At 37.7% G+C, this 19,956-nt stretch overlaps 3 protein-coding genes across 15 annotated transcripts in view; 1 reads left to right on the plus strand and 2 right to left on the minus strand.

The window, feature by feature from the left end:
* Positions 1-879: 879 nt before the first annotated feature.
* On the minus strand, positions 880-4,890 carry LOC144018596 (gypsy retrotransposon integrase-like protein 1). Of its 2 annotated transcripts, XM_077520928.1 has the most exons (8): positions 4,548-4,890; positions 3,833-4,026; positions 3,631-3,742; positions 3,393-3,531; positions 2,905-2,959; positions 2,542-2,799; positions 2,356-2,472; positions 880-1,382 (listed from the first exon to the last, which is right to left on the minus strand). In XM_077520928.1, exons 1-8 carry the CDS (start codon positions 4,714-4,716, stop codon positions 1,125-1,127), a joined length of 1,302 nt encoding a protein of 433 aa, XP_077377054.1. In that variant the 5' UTR covers positions 4,717-4,890; the 3' UTR covers positions 880-1,124. The 2 variants fall into 2 exon arrangements, with proteins under 2 accessions (XP_077377054.1, XP_077377055.1); XM_077520929.1 differs by lacking the exon at positions 4,548-4,890 and having other exon boundaries at positions 3,877-4,017.
* ogfod2 (2-oxoglutarate and iron-dependent oxygenase domain containing 2) lies at positions 4,448-11,510 on the plus strand. Of its 3 annotated transcripts, none has more exons than XM_077520931.1 (8): positions 4,448-4,753; positions 5,783-5,873; positions 5,954-6,010; positions 6,694-6,804; positions 6,883-6,982; positions 8,320-8,444; positions 9,584-9,841; positions 10,395-11,510. In XM_077520931.1, the coding sequence occupies exons 4-8, from the start codon at positions 6,718-6,720 to the stop codon at positions 10,659-10,661; spliced, it is 837 nt and encodes a 278-aa protein (XP_077377057.1). In that variant the 5' UTR covers positions 4,448-4,753; positions 5,783-5,873; positions 5,954-6,010; positions 6,694-6,717; the 3' UTR covers positions 10,662-11,510. The 3 variants fall into 3 exon arrangements, with proteins under 3 accessions (XP_077377057.1, XP_077377058.1, XP_077377056.1); XM_077520932.1 differs by having other exon boundaries at positions 5,797-5,873; XM_077520930.1 differs by having other exon boundaries at positions 4,448-5,873.
* slc4a5a (solute carrier family 4 member 5a) overlaps positions 11,347-19,956 on the minus strand; it is a 42,198-nt gene continuing 33,588 nt past the window's right edge. For all 10 annotated transcript variants that reach the window (XM_077520921.1, XM_077520918.1, XM_077520916.1 and 7 more), the window contains 8 exons: positions 19,272-19,433; positions 18,895-19,073; positions 18,685-18,757; positions 17,443-17,511; positions 16,426-16,599; positions 15,494-15,661; positions 15,348-15,406; positions 11,347-12,164 (listed from right to left, as the gene is read on the minus strand). In XM_077520921.1, coding sequence (XP_077377047.1) covers positions 11,999-12,164; positions 15,348-15,406; positions 15,494-15,661; positions 16,426-16,599; positions 17,443-17,511; positions 18,685-18,757; positions 18,895-19,073; positions 19,272-19,433 — 1,050 coding nt within the window. In that variant the 3' untranslated portion in view covers positions 11,347-11,998. The remainder of the gene's footprint in view (positions 12,165-15,347; positions 15,407-15,493; positions 15,662-16,425; positions 16,600-17,442; positions 17,512-18,684; positions 18,758-18,894; positions 19,074-19,271; positions 19,434-19,956) is intronic.

Below are 19,956 nucleotides of genomic sequence, written 5' to 3' on the forward strand. Positions count from 1 at the left end.
ATGCATTCGATCACACAATGATGAAAGCCTTTTAAACGGTTTAAATTACATATATAATTGCTTATACGTATTTTGAAACACACTGCGCATTGCAGCCTCTAATCTGTCTCCGCTTTACTTTGCTAAGACGCATCGAGATAGGTCTAATTAATCACAATGCGATTTTGTTATTTTGCCATATGATGCATGTTCTTACGAAAACTACACTGTATATGCAGCATTGCTAACATTGTCAGTTTTATGGACAATACTGATTGGCAGAGTGAACTACTTTATTGAATGTCAAAATGCGTGGTGGTTCTCTGGTTTGTTTACCCATCATGAACCAATGTAAAGTTTGGAAAACCCTGATATCAGTGCCCTCCATAATTATTAGCAGCACCCGGGGTTAAAAGTCTTAAAATAAATTCAATTTTTATTGGTAAGCAGTGGGGGGGGGGGGGGGGGGGGGGTGACACACAATTAAGCCGGTCCTCCCGAGGTCGCTGATGACCGAGCCTGTGCAAAAAAAAAAAAAAAAAGTCCCCTCTTTCTGTATTCTCCCATTGTGAATCGTTACAGAAGATTAGGTGCTGTTTTGTTTTGTGGGATTGCCACCCCGAATAAATGCACTTGAATTAAAAATCGTAGTTTCTCTTTTTTTTTTTTTTAAATAAAATTGGTCCAATATTAAAAAAAAATTAAAAAAAAAGGTCCAATATTAAAAAAAAACAAAAAAACAAAAAAAACACTAAATTTATTAGAAGCTAAAGAAAACATTTACCAGTGACGCCAATAATTATGGAGAGCAGTGTATAGTCAACAATATAAGTAATGACGTATTAATGTTAAAAGAGTACTCCAACAACAAAATGCTACCAAACACAAGGTGGACTGAAATAATTTAATATTTTGTAGGCAAATATTTGTATTTGATCTGGAACTCAAAAAAAAAAAAAGAAGCACAATTAATGTATGTAATTGTAAGAGACACTTCAGTGGCTGAATGTTAAGATGAACTGTGATATCTAAACACACCACACTCATTTTAACACTATCTGTACGCCATTTTCTGTTCATAACCACAGATGGCTCAAATGCAGTGTCCTTCTTGTGAGATGAACATTTCAAAGAGCACGAAATTGTCAGTGGACATCAGACTCAGCCAAGTGATAAGTTAATTCAGTTTTTATAACTTCAGAGCTGCTTTGCTCGGTGGCCAGCACCGTCTCCACAGGGAAAGACAAATATAAACCGTCTTCTTTCGTTTTCTTCGAGGAAGGGGCATCTCCAACACAAAACAGTGGCCCCGATGTTTTTAAAGTCATTGAGGGGTTCTTGTGCGCCTTTCTTTTTACAATCTTCTTCTCCTGTTTGTAGGCTGCTTTCATGTTGGCTATCACCTGAAAAGAGGAGACATATTCAGAGACCAAACAAATGTGTGTGACAGTGTAGAGACTGAATGAGGATTAGATTTTTATTTCCGCCTTCATATAAGAGTAAATTTAACGCCAACTGCCGTATGCTGATATGGAGAGAAAGCACAGATTGTAAAAAAATTGTAGCTGAAGATTAACCAACATTGTACTCTACAACTCCTCACACTGTAGCGTGCACTTCACCTCACAAATTTGACACTTTACTATACTTTAATTTATTTAATTCAATCTTCGGTGTTATAACCTTATTTATTGATTAATTTTTTTATTTTATTATTATTATTATTATTAATTCAATCTCTGGTGTAATAACCTTATTTATTGATTGATTGAATTATTTTTTATTTTATTATCTGTTCTTATTGCTGCTGGACATGTAAATTTCCCAAAGGGATCAATAAAGTCAAGTCTGAGTCTAAGCCTAAGTCTAACACTTGGCGGGACCGCTTTCATTTTAAAGTATAATTCCTGGTCATATATGTGGCAAAATTGGTTTGAAGAAAGTGTCTGTCCTTACATGAAACTTAAAAAAAAAAAAGGCATAAAATAGAGACGTTTTCTGTACTCTCTTAAAAATGTAATACAGTGTACCCCCACATACTTGTGGTTTGGCACCTGCGGATTTGTGGAGGTTTAGAAAAGGGGTTGGGGGTTTGGTGCTGCCCGTTTGCCCCTTTGACCCCGTTTTTCTGTTTATTTTGGGGGTTTCTTGTTTTCCTCCTCTGAATGCTTTTTCATTGGTCTTCAATTATACGCTTATTTTCGCTGTGCGTGGGCTGGCGCTAACCCACGCAAATAGCTGGGGTCCACTGTATAACACAGCAAATGAGGTGAGATAGAACCAGACAGTTTGCTGTCAAACTACTCACATCAGAAAAATTGCACTTTAAGGCATGCTCAACATGCAACATACACATATTAAAAGATAACCAATTACCAGCTGCTTAACAGTATTCTGCTGTTCTTCCATTATAGTCATGTATGTAGAAGCTTTCTCTTTCATGGAATACACATCCTGCTCATGATCATCATATCCAAGTGGACCAAGTGTAGCCTAGATTAAAGCAAATGGAATTTAGAGAACAGAAAAACAACTTATTTGAAATAGCTTGGTTTAGCTTACCTGGTTTAGAGTGTTAGCTTTCCGGTTGAACATGAGAGAATAAGGAGTAAACTTGGTTGTGGGGTTAATGGATGTTCTGAAGAGAAACAGCACAGGGTCCAGAAAGTCATCCCAATCTGCCTGCTTTTCCATCACCATCTGCATAATGGCCTCCTTCAGTAACGGACTGGTGCAGTCATGTAGCGGGTTAAGTTGAGGCTGAGCCAGAGGAGAGACTTTCTGCACGACGCCCCATCGGTCGCTCAGCAGATTTGTAACCTGTCAAAGAGAATCCTCAACACACTGATATCCACCAGAGAGCCACACAATCTCATCTTTCTGACTGATCAGCTTTGCTTGATTCATTCTTGACTTACATCTCACCTCATCACAGAAGTCTGGCCTCTGTGTGCACACGATGGTTTTCGGGGCACCAAACCTAAAAACACAATTAATTACAATATCTGAATATCAAAACATCACAAGGATTTTGTTTTTCCCTTTGGATAATTTGATGTTCAGGTTTTAATTAATGGTTTTAAATAAATATCTACTATATTTCAAGGTTCACTACATCAATTATATGAGCCAAAGACACTTAATTATTCAGCTACATGAGTTTGAGAAGCTGCAGGTATAACAGCTTCCAGAATGTTGAACTGTCAACAATATTTTGGAGAGCTTCTGTGAGATTCTTTTTTTCTCCATGGCTCACGATAAGGTGGGAACTTCTACAAAGTCCACATTTTAGTACGTTTAGGCAACATAAAAATATCGACAGATCTAGCACAAAGTAAAACACTAAATATTAATCATAGTAACAAGACTCCATGTTCTAGATCATTTTAAGAAGTCAGATTGTATTCTCTTACCTGGACATACATTTGGAAATACACCTTGCTATGGAGACAGCATCTGTCTTTTGCACTGGAAATGCTTCCGGCCATTTACTAAAGTAGTCAATGAGAACTGTAGCATGCGTGTTTAATTGCTGGGTCTCTGGGAAAGGCCCTGTGGAACATACACACACACAAAAAAAGCAGAGAATGTGTTTCAGAACTGGAACCACGACACAAAATATGTTTTTTTGTAACAAAGTGAGGCAAAAACCTATGATGTCAACTCCAACTATATCCCATGGAGCATCAACTTTGATTGGCCGTACGGTCCTTGCCAGATTTTTATTCCTCTCTGCATGCTGACACGTCTCACATACTTTAATCTAAAAAATCAAATCATTCGGGTTAGACATCATCATTAGCGTCACAGTCCATTGATGTTAAACGTAATAATAAACACATGATAGCAGTACCCAGTCCACCACATCCTTGATGATGCCCAGCCAGTAGTACTTGCTTTGAATTCTGTGGACGGTCTTCTTCTGACCCAAATGATGTCCGATGTCATTGAAGTGGCAGTCAAGAAAAATTTTCCTCTTCTTCTCAGCCTCAATGACCACCTCTCTCTTTTCATCTTTCTTTGGCCCCACATAATAGAGTTTGCTGTCTTAAAATGCAGAGACAGAGACAAATTAAAATATAGTGGATGTAGTCAGGAAAGGCTCATAACTATTTCAAGTTACCGGTACAAAAATGTGAAATGATTGTGAAAGCAAAGGCTAATGCTCTTACATTGAATATTCTGTATTACCAAATGTATTTAATTTTGTTATTGTTTGCTGTGTTGGCGGCTAATAAAGTATCAGTATGAATTGTGTGAATTTAAGATCAATTTTGGCATACTTTTCTGACCAAACAAAACACTTCAATAAAATGTTCAACGTTTACAGTCAAGCTGTTATATCAATGATGCCCATTGAGTGTAAATATAGTAAACGTTTTAAAAGTTGAGTTGAATTTAATAAATGACGTTGGTTAGATTATGCATTGCATGCCGGAAATCCGTGACACGTTTAGGAAACGGAAGCTTGGCTTGATCACGGACATTTGGCCAGTAGGGGAGCGGGGAAATCAATACCAATCACTCAATTAAAGATCGACAGTATAAGATTTTAAAGCCAGCCTTACCGTCGATGATGAATTTCTGTGCGTATCTTTTGAGATTCTTCTTTCTTAAAGGATTCATCGACTGCGGGAAACATCCCTTGGCCACAAAAGTGTAAATGTCGCCGAGTTTATTAGAACTGGAGTCGACCACCTCCTCTTCTGCAACTTGCAAAGCGTCCACACTCAACATTTCTGCAAAAACCTAATCGATAACGGAACATAAACAGGTCAGGAAACATCCAGAAGCATTTTTTAGCTAAATGCTAAAGCATGCGACCGGAGGAGCGTCTTCTTCTTCTTTTACTTTAATGATGAAAAGCAACACAGAGGATCATTATCGCCACCAACTGTCTCGCAATCAAAATCCTGATCCTCGTTTCGTAAACGCACGTTGTGCCCTCATTATCATTTTAGAAAGAACAAAACTAACGTCTATCGTTTGAAAAAGATCAGCTCAAACTGTGTGAATCTATCAGATTACAAATTTGCTGTAATTGATCAGATCGGCGGTGAAGTGTTTTATAGCAATTTGTCACAATAATCAGGTTAGAAACTGTGACAACAAACCAGCTTTCACGAATTAATACACGCAATTATAATGTGACCCTAAATAGATCATACACGGCTGAAAGGAGAAAAGTAATGTATTTTTGTAGTAATTGTACTATCTAAAAACAAAACGTTACTCCTCTTTTTCATACAGTATATAATTGTACAGTAAATACATATTTTCAACTTATTTCGAACAAGTATAAACATTAAAAGTACAGTACTTAGAAAATACGACAACTTGGACAAATATAACACAATTGAAAATATAAGCAATTACAAACAAAAAACAGAAGTCAAAAGGTTTGCTGTTGCTGTTGTTGCTACTTTCGGCTTATCCCATCAGGGGTCGCTATAGCATTACTTGCATGATTTATTTATTTATTTTTTAATTATTATTTATTAATTTTTTTGTGTGGGGGAAATTCATCTTCTTCTATATTCACAAATAAATTACTTATAGTAGAAACTTACCCTTTTTATCCTTAAATTCTTTTATAAATTTTATTGTTATTGATTGCACTTGTCACGCGTTTCCTTTGTGAACCGGAAGTTGTGTGCAAATTAAACGCCAAAACAAGGAAGTTTGCGTGTAGCATAACGTATCAGATGTCGAGTATCCGTATGTGTAAGTTTTAGTTAATACTTTTCGTAGTGGCCACGATGACAAACGAAAGAAAAGCAAAACCACAGTTTTATATCTGCAGCTGTTTCACGACAGACAACATATTTCTCGAGGACTACAAGCTTCACGTTCGCTTTCTGACAGAGGTGCAGTTCAGACGAGACTATGAAGAGGTGAGTTGAGTCCAGGGTCACTTGTTTTATTAATATGGAACGTGAAACCCCACTAACCTACGTGACGCGTAATTTTTTAGCTCCTGAAGAGTCTTGGCTGCGTTACAGAGCAACAATTTGAGGATGTCCTGAACAAGGCAAGTGCACCAAGAAGTGATATATTACTGTTTTTTGTTGTTTGTTTGTTTTTTGCTGCAGAGGTCCACACCTCAAGTGGGAATCCAAAGCTGTCAATGGCCCTTATTTAAAAGCAATACTTAATACGATTTTAAATGATATATTTGGTCTTTACTGAAGATAAAATACTGAAGCGTGTAGAACTATGAGTGTCACAAACATGTTTTTAATTATTGTTTTTTAGAATTGATTATCCTATGTTCGTCTCTCTGCGATTGGCTGGCAACCAGTCCAGGGTGTACCCCGCCGACTGCCCAACGCCAGCTGAGATAGGCTCCAGCACCCCTTGCGACCCCTATGGATGATTATCCTATTTTTTATTCGATTACTCAGCTAATATCTGTCCATGCGGAAACATGAAAAGAGCCAAACATTTGTTGCGGGCATCGCAAATATGGTTTTAAAATGATTAATTATATTTTGAGGCATACATTTTTTGTGTCGACCCATTTTTGTGGTCTGTTTAACCGAGTTAGCCGACTTATTTTTCCTCAGCGGGCGAAATGCACAAATGATTGCTCAACTGAATTACAAAATATTTTTGTGGTTTGTGGGAAAATGTGAAAAAATTCAAGGGATATGAATATTGTATTTTTTGCAAGCCACTTTAGAGTCAATGCACGTCTTTTCTTTCTTGTTTTAGATTTCCCTGGAAGTTGACAGGCGGATGTGTCTTGCTGTGACATCTGTTAACAGAGCTGCTGTTATTAAAAAGACATACCGGCCTCTGCATCCTCATGTTTACCAACTGCAGGTACAGTATTTGCTCTTGACGGTGTCACCATTATTTATCACAAACAATATCGTGATACATTTGCGCGCCTCTTCTTAGGAGACGTTCCTCGCGCCAGAGTTCAAGCATATAGTCGAGTATTGTCGAAGTCAAAAAGTCACGCTCAAAAGTCTTTCTGACTTGTTGGAAAAAGAAACAGGTGAGCTAAACAAACATATTTATATTTTGCCTGAACTTTGGTTGGACATTTAGATCATTTTTAACAAAGTAATGCAACTATAGTACATTTTATTGTGTGACAACCAGGTCGATACTGTACAGTTTTAATTAGGGGTGTTAAAAAAAAAAAATCGATTCGGCGATATATCGCGATACTACATCGCGCGATTCTCGAATCGATTCAATAATCGGCAAAATCGATTTTTTTTTTTTTTTTTTTTTTTTTTTTTTAGGATTCACACCTTAAGCATGGAAGAATGTTATATGAACGGAACATTAAGCCTTAATATTTTATTTCAATGCTGTTCAAACATGAAACAAATTACAACCTCTATAAGACTGAAATTTCAGAAAAAATAAATAATACATTTTCATATAAATCTTACACTCTACAAGCTTACTGATTAGTATTTTCTAAATTCGAATGAAAAAAAATCGCAACAATCGACTTATAAAGTCGTATCGGGATTAATCGGTATCGAATCGAATCGTGACCTGTGAATCGTGATACGAATCGAATCGTCAGGTACTAGGCAATTCACACCCCTAGTTTTAATATTATGTAAAGTAGTAAAAACATATATATAAAAATAATAATAATAATCACTGTACAGGTAGGTACGGTACATTAACATATAGGATTTGGTGCGATACATTGTGGTCATACGTTAATGACAAAAATATTTTTGTTAGCAGCTCTTGTGGTTTACCACCAAGCGGCATACCGGGTTGAAATATGTCGGCACTGCAGAGCAAGGAGCAGTTTTCACAGACACACCGGGAAAATGTATTAATATGCACGAGCCGATATGAGCAAAAATATCAAAGTATTGAAATTACAGCTCTAAAATGTGCTTACTTTAATAGTTGGGAAAATAAAAACAGCATTTTTTTTCATGTCACACATTCTATTTCATTTTTAAACAAAATATACGAAAATTGGTACATTAAGACACGTGCCATGTTAAGTTTAAAAGTAAATAAATGTTGATATTCTTCCTCTGCTTTAATTTTTCTTAGCAAGACACAGTGTCCAATCACGGGTGAGCTATTTTTGCATTAATTGAAGTCAATTAACTTCAAAGACGCTGCTGTTTTAATTTTTAGGTACAATGCAAGCTGCAAAGGCAAACGTTAACTACCTATTTAAAGTTAATGAGCAATATCGATTCTGATGCCTGCGTATCGATACGTGTATTGTAATGAGGCACGCAACGATATATTGCCATATCGATTTTTTGAGCACACCTCTAGTTTGTTGGCATGATACTGGCACACAGAGCAGTTAACAATTATTGCACTCTTCTTCTGTTAAAGCTCCCAGGGTTTATCGCTTCCCAGTTTTCAACAAGAGCTTCTGCGCGGATCTGATAGACGAGCTGGAGCACTTTGAGCGTTCTGCAGCACCGAAAGGTCAACCCAACACCATGAACAACTATGGGGTGATGAAACCACCTTTTCTGCAACTATCTACATTTCATATTCATGCAGCTTGCGCCAATCTCACTCAACAAAAAACCTTAAACTGGAAGTCAATAAAAAAAATGTTCCTTATAATAATATGTTCTATGCGCCCCTACTAGTCTAAAGACGGTATTCGGATTAATACAGGGTAGGGATAGACCGATTATCGGCCGGGCCGATTATCGGTGCCGATATTTAGCATTTTGACAAATATCGGCATCGGCCATTTTTTTTTTAATCTGAAGGTCGATAAACCTGGTATCTCATTGAGCAGTGAATGCTTGCGAACGTAGCGAATTTGGGGTTTTCATCAGGCATTGTAAGATGTTCGCAGTCAGTTTTTATTTGTCATAAAAACATTTGGAACATTTTCAGACAATTTTTTTTTTTTTTACGAAGCCTAACAAAAACCCCAAATGAGCTACATTCGCATGCATTTGTCACTCAGTTGTCATTTATGGATCTATTTAAATTTCCACTTTATAAAAAAAATAGGAACTCCCTACAGTTTTTATAAAAAAAAATAAAATAAAAAATAAAAAAAAATCAATAAATTGTGCTGAAATTTTAGAAAACTGTATTTACAGTAGAAATCTTTAGGGCTCTATTTACTTGCTTTTTAATTATTATTATTATTTTTTAATTTAGCTTAACATGCTCATGACGCTGGAAGCTCTGCTCTCAATTTTTTGTTATAATTTTAATTCACAGTGTCACTAAACAAAAAAATATTAGTGTCAAAGTCACTGTTGTGGAGAAAATGTATCTTTTGACAAAAAGCTTGTTTTCTCTTTATCTTTTCAATTTTTTTTTTTTTCAATGTCACTCAAATGACCTGATTTGAAATGATGATTACTAAAGAACAAAATAAGGTAGAAAAATATTTTTTTTTCCAAATAAAAGAATAGAATGTGATCTTTCATTTGGTACCCACATTGTACATGTAGTAAAAGCACACAATATTCTGTTTGCCTTGAAAGATGAAGTTAAAATGCTCGGAAATCGGCTGGCACTGTGGGGCTTGTTTTTTTGTTTTTTTTTTGATAACGTGTGGCAGTAAAAGAGTTAAATATCGATGATGTTATCTCACTGGCAGCATGTTTTTCTTGGTTCCCAGATCCTCCTAAATGAACTTGGCTTTGATGAAGGCTTTGTCACACCTCTTCGCGAGCAGTACCTGCATCCACTCACCTCTGTGCTGTACCCAGATTGTGGAGGCCGCTGTTTGGACAGTCACAAAGCCTTTGTTGTCAAATATGACATGAAGGAAGACCTGGACCTCAGCTACCACTACGATAACGCTGAGGTCACGCTCAATGCCTCCTTGGGCAGGGACTTCACAGAAGGAAACCTTTACTTTGGCGATATGAGACAGGTATTTACGATGTGTCTCACCTGTAGGAGTGCTTTTATTATTATGCATTCGAAATTGAGGCTTTCGTTCCATTTTATTACCGTATTGTCCGCACTATAAGGCGCACCCAAAAGCCTTCTATATTTTCAAAAGCTGACCATGCGCCTTATAATCCAGTGCGCCTTATATATGGATCAATATTGAGCCGTCAAGACGCTATCGGTGACCCTGCACGATCGGTGACGCGCACGCGTAGAAGATCCCGCCATCTTGGATCGCTAGCTAATACTGATACTTTACCTCAGAGAAAATAATAAAACAGCTGTTTTGGGAGTGAATGGAGTTGTCAGAAATGTGGTTTGTAATCTATTAATAAAGTTTGGCTGACCTATCTGACTGTTTTGTTGACATTCCCTTTAGCGCAGCACCATCTAATGGATGCAGAACGTAACCCCAGCCTCTACTGTAGCGCCTTATATATGGAAAAAGTTTTCAAATATGTCATTCATTGAAGGTGCGCCTTATAGTGCGGAAAATACGGTACTTTTTTTTTTTTTTTCTTCTTCTTCTTCAGGTGCCTTTAAATGAGACGGAGTGTTCGGAGGTTCAACACAGAGCGGGCGAGGGCCTTCTTCACCGAGGCCAGCACATGCACGGGGCCCTGCCGATCTCTTCCGGCCAGCGTTGGAACCTCGTCATCTGGATGAGGTCATCCCAGGAGCGCAATCAACTTTGCCCGATGTGCAACAGGAGGCCAGTGCTGGTGGAAGGGGAAGGCTTCGCTGACGGGTTCACCAGAAATTCCACTCCGACGCGCGTCGACTTGTGTGAACTCACCTGATGCATGTTGAGGCGCTATTTGACTGAGAGTGCGTCCGTTCCGTCATTGGCGACTTTTTCATTGGTTACCACTGTAATACACTCGGGTTGATAGTGATGTCGATGTGCCATGCGAAGGTAGCGTCACTAAACGGCTGAATGTCGGTGTTATGTCAGGTGAGCATTAGTACTCGGCTGCTTGTTTCATCGTCATCCGAGTGGTCATTTGTAAAATTGTACGTTTAGAATTTTTAAAATCTCAACTGTTGTGAAATGTGTGGTTTTTATTAAATTATGTTTCTTAATTTTATTCAAAGCGCTTTTAGTCCACTCAGAACTGGGAGGCGGACATTCACTAAGTCAAATTCCTTACAAGTATTTTTGATTGATATAAGTCATTAAATAGAGTCTGTTAAATTTGTAAGCAATAAGAAAGGTCCATGAAATGTATCACCTTTTTTTTTTTTTTTTTTACTTTAGCTTACTATATAAATTTGTAATTGTGGTTGTGATGTGATATTAAACTGGTATGTCAGTATGTATATTTTTGTTGTTGGTTAGTATTTGACAGTATTTGCTAGGGCTAGCTGCTAGCATGCTGAATGGCATGGCACCAGCAGGCCATTTCGTTGTGCTCGATTTAATCGTTTTTCTGGGAAGTTAAGTCGAACTTGGAAAGCTTTCAAAGTTACAAGAAACAGTACGTTTTACAGTAGTATTTTTAATACAATATTTAAGTTGCACAACATATGGACATTTTTGACACATTTTCCAAATGGGCCTGCATGTGAATGTAATTTCTCATTCAGCATTTGTGAAAACAAAAAAACTGAACTCTAAAACTTGCTTAATAAAACCACAAGAACATCAAGACATTTGGTTGTTTCTTTTTGTTCCAGGTAAATATCCCAATGTGTGAATCTTTCCCTGATGACTTTGGGAGGCCATGGTCAAAAGAGAGCTGGTTCTGAGGGATCAGAAATGCAGTACAGCTTTTCAAACACACAAAATGCAACATACTACAGCAAAACTATTGAAAATAGATGAGTTAGGCCTACTATACTGCATGTTAAATACATCTGTACTTTTGAGGTGCAAGTCAGCCTGACAACATAACGCTGTAGGCGATGCACGATAGTACGGTATCATATTTACATAGTATTGCAACAGTAAATACATCATTGTACATCAAAGGAAGTAATACAACACATGGAAGCTTATATTTCTCAATAAGTACAAGTTCAGGAAGTTTATCAGAAACCCACTAGTTCAAAAGAGTTTTTGAAGGTGTCTGGGACACCTCCGGCTGCCCGTGGGCAAGCTCGGGTTCGGAAGCACATCACGCTACGAGCATTTACTTCATAACGTCGTCTCGCTGCTCATGTCCCGTGGCCGGTGGTGGTCCACGTCCGAGTCGTCGTCAGACTCCATCTCGATCTTGACCTGTGGGACCGGGCAGGCCATCCCTCGCCCCATTGGCATGGCAGGAGATGACGGGCAGGAGATCTTCAGGTGGAGGGTAATGCTGAGGAAGGGCAAGCGCCGGTTACAGTATCTCACACACTCGGGCAAAAACATGACGAGATTGAGGAGGATAAAGGTTGTTCCTGATATGCCAGACAGAAACGACAGCAGCTCATGATGGAATCTTGGAAAAAGGGGCAAGTGAAGGGAAAGTGCCTCTACGGTTAATGAAAGAAAAAAAAAAAAAAAAGAAATCACTATAGGGTACCGCAGGTAAGTAGGTCAATTTTTATAGTTAAACTTCAAACTATACGTCAATGATTTTTGTGACAGAGCTAAATTTAGAAAAAAAAATACAATATACACTTTGCTGCCAAAATAAGTTACTTTATCATTCATTCCTCACTAGTCTGTTGTCATATAGACAAACTACAACTAGCAATGTATGGTGATTTATGTATGTCAAAGGGATCATTCGGATTTATTTATTTATTTATTTATTTTTTACATGAATCTCTATTTCATCCTGCCCTCCACTGTGTGCGATCAGCACTGACTTACCCTTGACAGTGTTCAAATAGTGTTCAAAAGAAAATAGTCCGGCGAGTTGGCTGGGGTCACATAAACAAAGCGTTTTTTCTCCTAAAACAATTTGTGTTCAAAAGAGTGAGACATTTGCATCACAATACTCTCACCTGAAAAAAAGTCAGACGCCATTACCGCCGGGCACTACTTTTCTGTTCGTTCGTATCACTGCGCGGCGCCACGCATGCAGCTGATAGACGCGCACTAATCTACAAGACGTTGTTTGTCTTTTCGAAGGCGGAAGGCGCGATTATCTGTTGTCTGCAGCGCGTCTATCAACTGTCTACAGGGCGGCGCGCAGTGATACGAACGAACAGAAAAGTAGTGCCCGGGGGTAATGGAGTCTGATATTTTTTCAGGAGGGAGTTTTGTGTGCAAATCTATCACTCTTTTGAACGCAAACTGTTTTTAGAAGAAAAACGCTTTATTTAAGTGAATCCAGCCAACTCGCCGGACTATTTTCTTCTCGTCCAACACCGGACCAGAACTCGTCTCACAGAACACTGTCAAGGAGGGTAAGTAAGCGTTGATCGCGCGCAAAATCCGAACGATCCCTTTCAACTACTTCACATTGTGTCTGTACAAGCATTTTATGACAACAGACAATTTTGCGTTCGCTTTCTTTCCAAACCATGCCTCTTTCAAAGCAATGCAGACTTGTTGGTCCATTTGCATACAAGGAACGACCAAAAAAAAAAGAGGCAAAAAGAGTGATATGTATTTGTAGGGAAAAACAAACAAACATATACTTTGACTTTAGACGGGGAAGATCAACTAGATTACAGCGGATTTGCTGGATTTTGGAACATGGATGAAAAAAGAAACAACCAAAGTAATAATGATTCTTGTTACACTTGGACGTGTCTACAAATAAAACATCTTGAATAAATCTTCTAAACACGACATTTGTCCTTTGGACACCAACATTGTGATTGATCTCGTCTATTCTTACCATCCATGCAACCACTGTACAATATCCTACAGACAGAAAATTAAACATCCTGAAAAATGGCTCACAGACCCAGCAAATATACAGCACACAGTACAGATGAATTATTTTCACAGCCTTTCTCTATCAACAAAGTTGTAAAAGGAAAAATAACATTTCAGTGCATAACACAGGAAGAAAAGTAGCCAACATTATACAGCAAGTAGGATTGTAATGATCTGCATTGCCTTAAAGTGCATGGAGAGGAAACTGCATGATTACAACTGAGCCAAAGCACGGCACACTATGAAAACAATGTTGTATGTATTGCTGTAAGTAGAATGTCTACGATTGTCTATTATTTACATCTCATCCAATAATAAGACAGGAAATTATATACAGGGAAGCAAAAAGACTATGGATCATCGCAGACCTAATTTGAAGACAATTAGAAGCAGCAAAATAAAAAGCAACACATTGAGAACATTAAACTATTGTAACAACACAAACTCGTTTTCAGCTGTAATTACAATATTTTTCTAAACGTAAGTTTTAATGTCAATTTCTGTGTGGAAAGTCATCAGACGGTGGAGGTTTTCAGTCCTGCAGATCGTTTGCGGTCGGATTTTTACACTTTTGGATCATAAATCCGAACTGTAGCGTATACTTCAACTTTATGCTTTTTTTCAATCTAAAATCCAAAATATGTGTGAGCTGCAGATGAGGGTAAGTTCATTTCTTGCACCTCAGTGAAAAGATGAGCTTTAGTAAAATATGTTTTCTAATTAAAAAATAAAAAATTAAAATTGCTTTCTCCCTCAAAGTAGCAAGGTGACAAGTGGCTGCCATCTTTGTTGAATTTTCTTTTTAATTAAAAAAAAAAAAAAAAAAAAAAAAAAAAAAAACGTGCCTAAAATCCTCAATAAGAAATAAATTCAGGAAACACAATAATTTTGCCGAATCAACTTGGCAAACCCCTTGTAATTTTCTGTTTATTGGTGGATATTAACTGAAACTTGTCAGCCATTTGGAGAGTAGCAGAGTGGAGAAATAATCACTTTATAAGTTTTACTCTACTTTGAAGCTATTTTGACCAGATTTTATGTAGGCAATGAAATATATATATATATATATATATATATATATATATATATATATATATATATATATATATATATAATGCTGTCAAAGTTAAAGCGTTAACTAATGAATTAATCACAAAAAATGTATCACATTAATCATGTATGAACGCAGATTAATCCCACTATTAATTTTGACTGCAGATGATCCTTTAGCTTGACAGCGGATGGTTACGTTAAAGGTAGCACAGGTTGTGTTTGAACAATAAACATAACATGCATTAAAGTGAAGCATTTAATAAATGTTTGCTTGTGACATTCAGAATATTTGTTTATGTCAAACTATTGGGGTCATTTCCCCCCCCCCCCACTTTAAAATATGCAAGTAATTAACTGATTAGAAAAAGAGGAGGATGAGACGTCCTCTTAACATTAAATGCCGAAAAATTAACACATAAGAGGTGCATTTTAATTTTGGCGGGCAAAGAATGTTGATAAAAAGCCTTTTTAATTAAGCGATGAATGTGTGTGTGTGTGTGAGCGTTAAAGAGCGTGTTGTGTGGCAGAGGGCTGGCAGTACGCCCCCCAGTCAGACTGTACATCAGGATCGACCAGATCTTTGTAGGGGATGTGCAGTTTGAGGACACAGTACCTGCGATCCAAGTCCGAATCTGAACTTGGTGAATGGTTGGAGTATGGGTTGTACTTATCCTGAAAATCAACACACGCACACACAGACAATAACAGAAGATCAGTTGCGGGCTGCAGGGGGCAGCAAAAGCTCATTTTTTTTCTCACCTCCTCTTCGCTGGCTTCCAGTTTGGGTTTTTTCTTGTCTTTTCCGCCCTTCTTGTCGTCATCCTTCTTTTTCTTCTCTTTCTCTGGCAGAAGGTCATCCAGCCAAGCCAGGTCATGCTGGGAGAAGACCATGTCCAGCATTTTGCGAACGACCAACAGACCCAGGATCTGAAGTTTTATGCAACACAATGCACCAACATTTGTCTCATATAGGCAGGTTTTGTCTATATTTAATGTAGTGGGATGGCATTTGAAGATGGCATCAACTAGGGATGTAACGATATCCAAACGTCACAATACGATATTATGATATAAAGCTCACGATACAATAATTATCATGATATTGTTATTTAAAAAAGGTCACGATATTGTTTAAAAAAAAAAGAGAGCTCATACTTAAAAAAAAGCACAATATTGTGCTTTTGTACATAACATCAATCTTGTTATTATTATTTTTTATTATGTTGTTATTATTATCTTATGTTATGTTGTTAATGCACACACACGGCGTTTCTCCACATATTGACTTGCTTCGCATTCATCTGACAATTTGTGTAGATTTTCAAACATAAAAGGGCCAAAACATCCAATTTAATGAAAATTAAATTGCACTAAAAAACTAGCCACAAGAGGGTGCTAGAACTGCACAAATGAAAATCAACCTGACTTCTTTTTTTTTTTACAGATGTGTTGCATTTAAATATCGTGAACATGACGACGATATTGTGACAGTTTTATGTCACGATATCACGATATCGCGCTTATCGTTACATCCCTAGCATCGACATGAATCACGCGTACTTAATATACATGGCTCGTTTATGTACTACAGATTGTTTCATGGCAATGTATTCTGGAGCAGACAAAAGACATTTCATTTAGCAACAATCTTCTAATGTCGAATAATAGTTACAGAAGTCATAATTCCATACCATAACTGGAAAGATGATCGCTAAAAACGTAGATTTGAGTATCCAGAGTACAGCCAGGCATATGATCTGGATCAAGGTGAACAGGTGCACCCTCCTCAGAGGAACATGGCGCAGGTAGGAGAGGTCAGGTTGATGCTTGGATGGCATCATGTACAATTTAATCCGGTCCCAGAACTATACGGATGATGAATAAAACCAGGTAGTGTCAGTTTCAAACACCCGGCCGGTCAAATTATTCTAGAAGCTATCACGGGTCACTTGTTATACAGGTCCAGACGGAATGCATTATAAAAACATGAATTATTTAAGCAAGTGGCAGAGGGGTGAAGAATTGAATTAATTGAATGCGGACCTATAAAATGAATGAGCAATCGCTGAATATTTGGAGGGTTCGCTTAATATGTATCACAGCTCTGACTGGCTGTGCATAAGTGTTAGCTTTGCTGCGTGGAAGAACCAGGTACAATACAAGAGCTATCAAAACTACTAGGCCATCTTCATTAAAAATAATAATAAGAATTTTGATTGTTTCTAAGGATAAATTGTATAGAACTGCAGACTATCATACTATAAGAACTGCTAAAATATCTGGGTGAAGTGATTTACAGTAGCTTTATGAGATGGTCAAAATATATGAAGCCGACTTCAGAGTTATGCATGAGTGCACTGCAAACTGCAACCACAGTAATGAAAGTATTATTGAATCATGACCCACTGACAGAGTCAATCGAAAGTGATAATTGTTATCCTGTACGTGTAGACTATTTCATAAAACAATCAGATCTCATTTATGAATGCAAACAGTTGAAACTGCTTCATAATAAAAAATAATGATGCGGCTTGCGAGTGCACGAAACGCCCTATAATGATTATGTACAGTTGGTTTCGTTAAATGAGCGGGCCGCCAGGTGTCTGTCTGCCTGCTGATTGGTTAGTTTGGCAGCTTGCAATGAGTTGCTTCCTGTTCCCTATCAATTAAAAAAAAAGGTAATAAGAATGACATGCAACTGTGAATACCTGAATTCCGCTGAGGGAAGCTACTCCCATGTAGAGGAAGACGCCGTACAACACGGGCATTGGGATGTACTGTAGAGAAGGATAACAAAGAATCATTTAACTGTGATGTTTAACCACCTACACAGTGTGTCATGCTGAGAGAGACAGAGGGGGGGGGGGGGGGGGTGTTCACTGCCTAAGTTTTGGCCACCATCAGTTTAGTAATTTTAAAGCTGCACGATGCAAGATTAGACTCAAAATTGAGTGTTAAAATAACCATTTTTAGCAGCTAGTTTTTAGTAGCTAGTTCACCCAGGAACAGATGGTCAACCAAACACAAATACGGCACTCTGTGATACACACGCAGATAATTCTATCACTTTTATTAACAGTTCAGCTCTTCTAGGTGAAACTGTATTTCTGATCTGGGATGGTCCAAGACTAATGCACAGAACCAGAGCCAAAGAGCTAATGTCTTATTTGGAAAGTGTTGAAATTTATTCAGAGCCGTCCCTTTATTTCTGCCGATAATATTTGTTTTTGATCATTCATTGTTGGATTTCCCTACAAGAGAGGACTGGGGTTGATTTACACAATATTCGAGGTGATGATTGATGAAACATAAGATACAGAATATCAAGTTATGGGGGAAAGAAAAAAAAAAAAGGTCAGCAAGAAGAAAAAAAAAAAGTGTAAGAATGAATACGATACGTTAGCATGTCTCAAACCCGTGGCCCCCGGGCCATTTGCGGCCTGTATCATTATATTTTGCGGCCCCGCGCTTGACATCAAGTTTTAATGTTAGTGCAGCCCCTGCGGTTTTTGGCGTGGTGTTGTTTTTTCTTCTTCTTTTAATCACTCACGACAGCTTTCGGCAAATCGTAATTCTGAAATGATACCAAGTGGAAGGAAACGATATCCTTTCACCCAGTCCCAGTCATGTCTTTTTGAAAACCTGCCGTGAAGAGAAAGGTTGGAGACGAAAACAGCCAATTTCAAGAAAAATGGAGATGGAAGAAGAGTATGCAAAAGACAAGGGAGGTAAGAGAAGACTAGGTCATAATTAAGTTAATTTTCAGAAATGTGAATTAAAAAAAAAAAATAGTAGATTGAATTAGTTGTAAATTTTTTTAAATACTTGATCTCCCTTTTTTTGTCGAATACAGTACTTGCCTGCTCTGCATTTGTTGCATGATGATTACATGAATAAATATAAAGCACATTGTAATAGCACAAGTGCTACATTTCCAGTATTCTTCATACCTTTAGCACTGGAGCGAGGAAGATGGAAACCCCAGTGAGAACAAACACCAGAATGCCTGTCACTCGTTGTTCTCTGAAAATCCACACAAAACATATCAGTTCAAAAACGTATTTTTCTTCTACGCTAAATAACTTTCCAAAGGATTTCACTCCACAGGGAAAACGACGGACATCCACACATGATGCAAATGTATTTTTGCAGTTGCTGACCTGACTCCGAGGAACTGTGGCTGCTCTCCGGGAGCGCTGGATTCGCTTTCCATCTTCAGAGAGTCAATGTGGGCGATAGAGATGACGGTGGCAGCTACGTACCAGGGCAGACCCAAGAAGGAGCAAGTGGCCATCAGGACACCCACCCAGAAGAGATCCAAATGGTAGCCGCAACCTTTCTGCCGGGACGTCAGCCATAGGACATTTCCATCATTTAACCACGCATCAAAACATTTTGATAGGCAAGAAGGTCACTCATTTAGCTTTTTGTTCTGTAGTGGGATTCAACACCAACTCCTCTGCCAGTCCAAAATCCATTTCTATCTCCAATTATGTTTTATTTAGGAAGTGAAGTATTTGCTCAGAATTGTCCCTACCTTGAGTTTGTTCTCCTTGCGATTAACAATGACAGCACTGATTTGCTGGTCCATGAAGATGAGGATGGTGACGAGGAGGGCGGGTACAAAACTGGCCAAGTAAACCCACCAGGGGTTCTTCCCAAATGGCAACACCAGCCAGCCGCGATCAGGCCGAGTTGGCTGGTTAGAGACGAGAAGAAGACGCTTCATTTCCACAGTTGGAAAAGTCTCAAACTGTCATTAAATACTGTATAGCTGATATACAGCAAATGGAAGCTATTGCGGCTTTCTGAAAATTGTTATGCTAGTATTTACATGCTGAAATTGCTTGTCTCTTCTTTACCCTACATTGATTTTTGAGTGGTTGTCCATTTTCATGATAGATTCAAATGAACAAAAAATGGCACTTTACTGTACTTTAAATTATTTATTTATTATTATTTATTTTAATTCAATCTCCGGTGCAATTTATTTATAAACTTATTTATTGATTGATTGAATTTTTCTTCTTCTTCTTATTATTATTATTATTAATTCAATCTCTGGTGTAATAACCTTATTTATTGATTGATAAAAAAAAAATAAAAAAAAATAAAAAATGGTACTTTACTGTACTTTAAATTATTTATTTATTATTACTTATTTTAATTCAATCTCCGGTGTAAGTTATTTATTAACTTATTTATTGATTGATTGAATTTTT

Source organism: Festucalex cinctus, chromosome 5 (genome assembly GCF_051991245.1).
Source record: "Festucalex cinctus isolate MCC-2025b chromosome 5, RoL_Fcin_1.0, whole genome shotgun sequence".
NCBI classification, from domain to species: domain Eukaryota; kingdom Metazoa; phylum Chordata; class Actinopteri; order Syngnathiformes; family Syngnathidae; genus Festucalex; species Festucalex cinctus.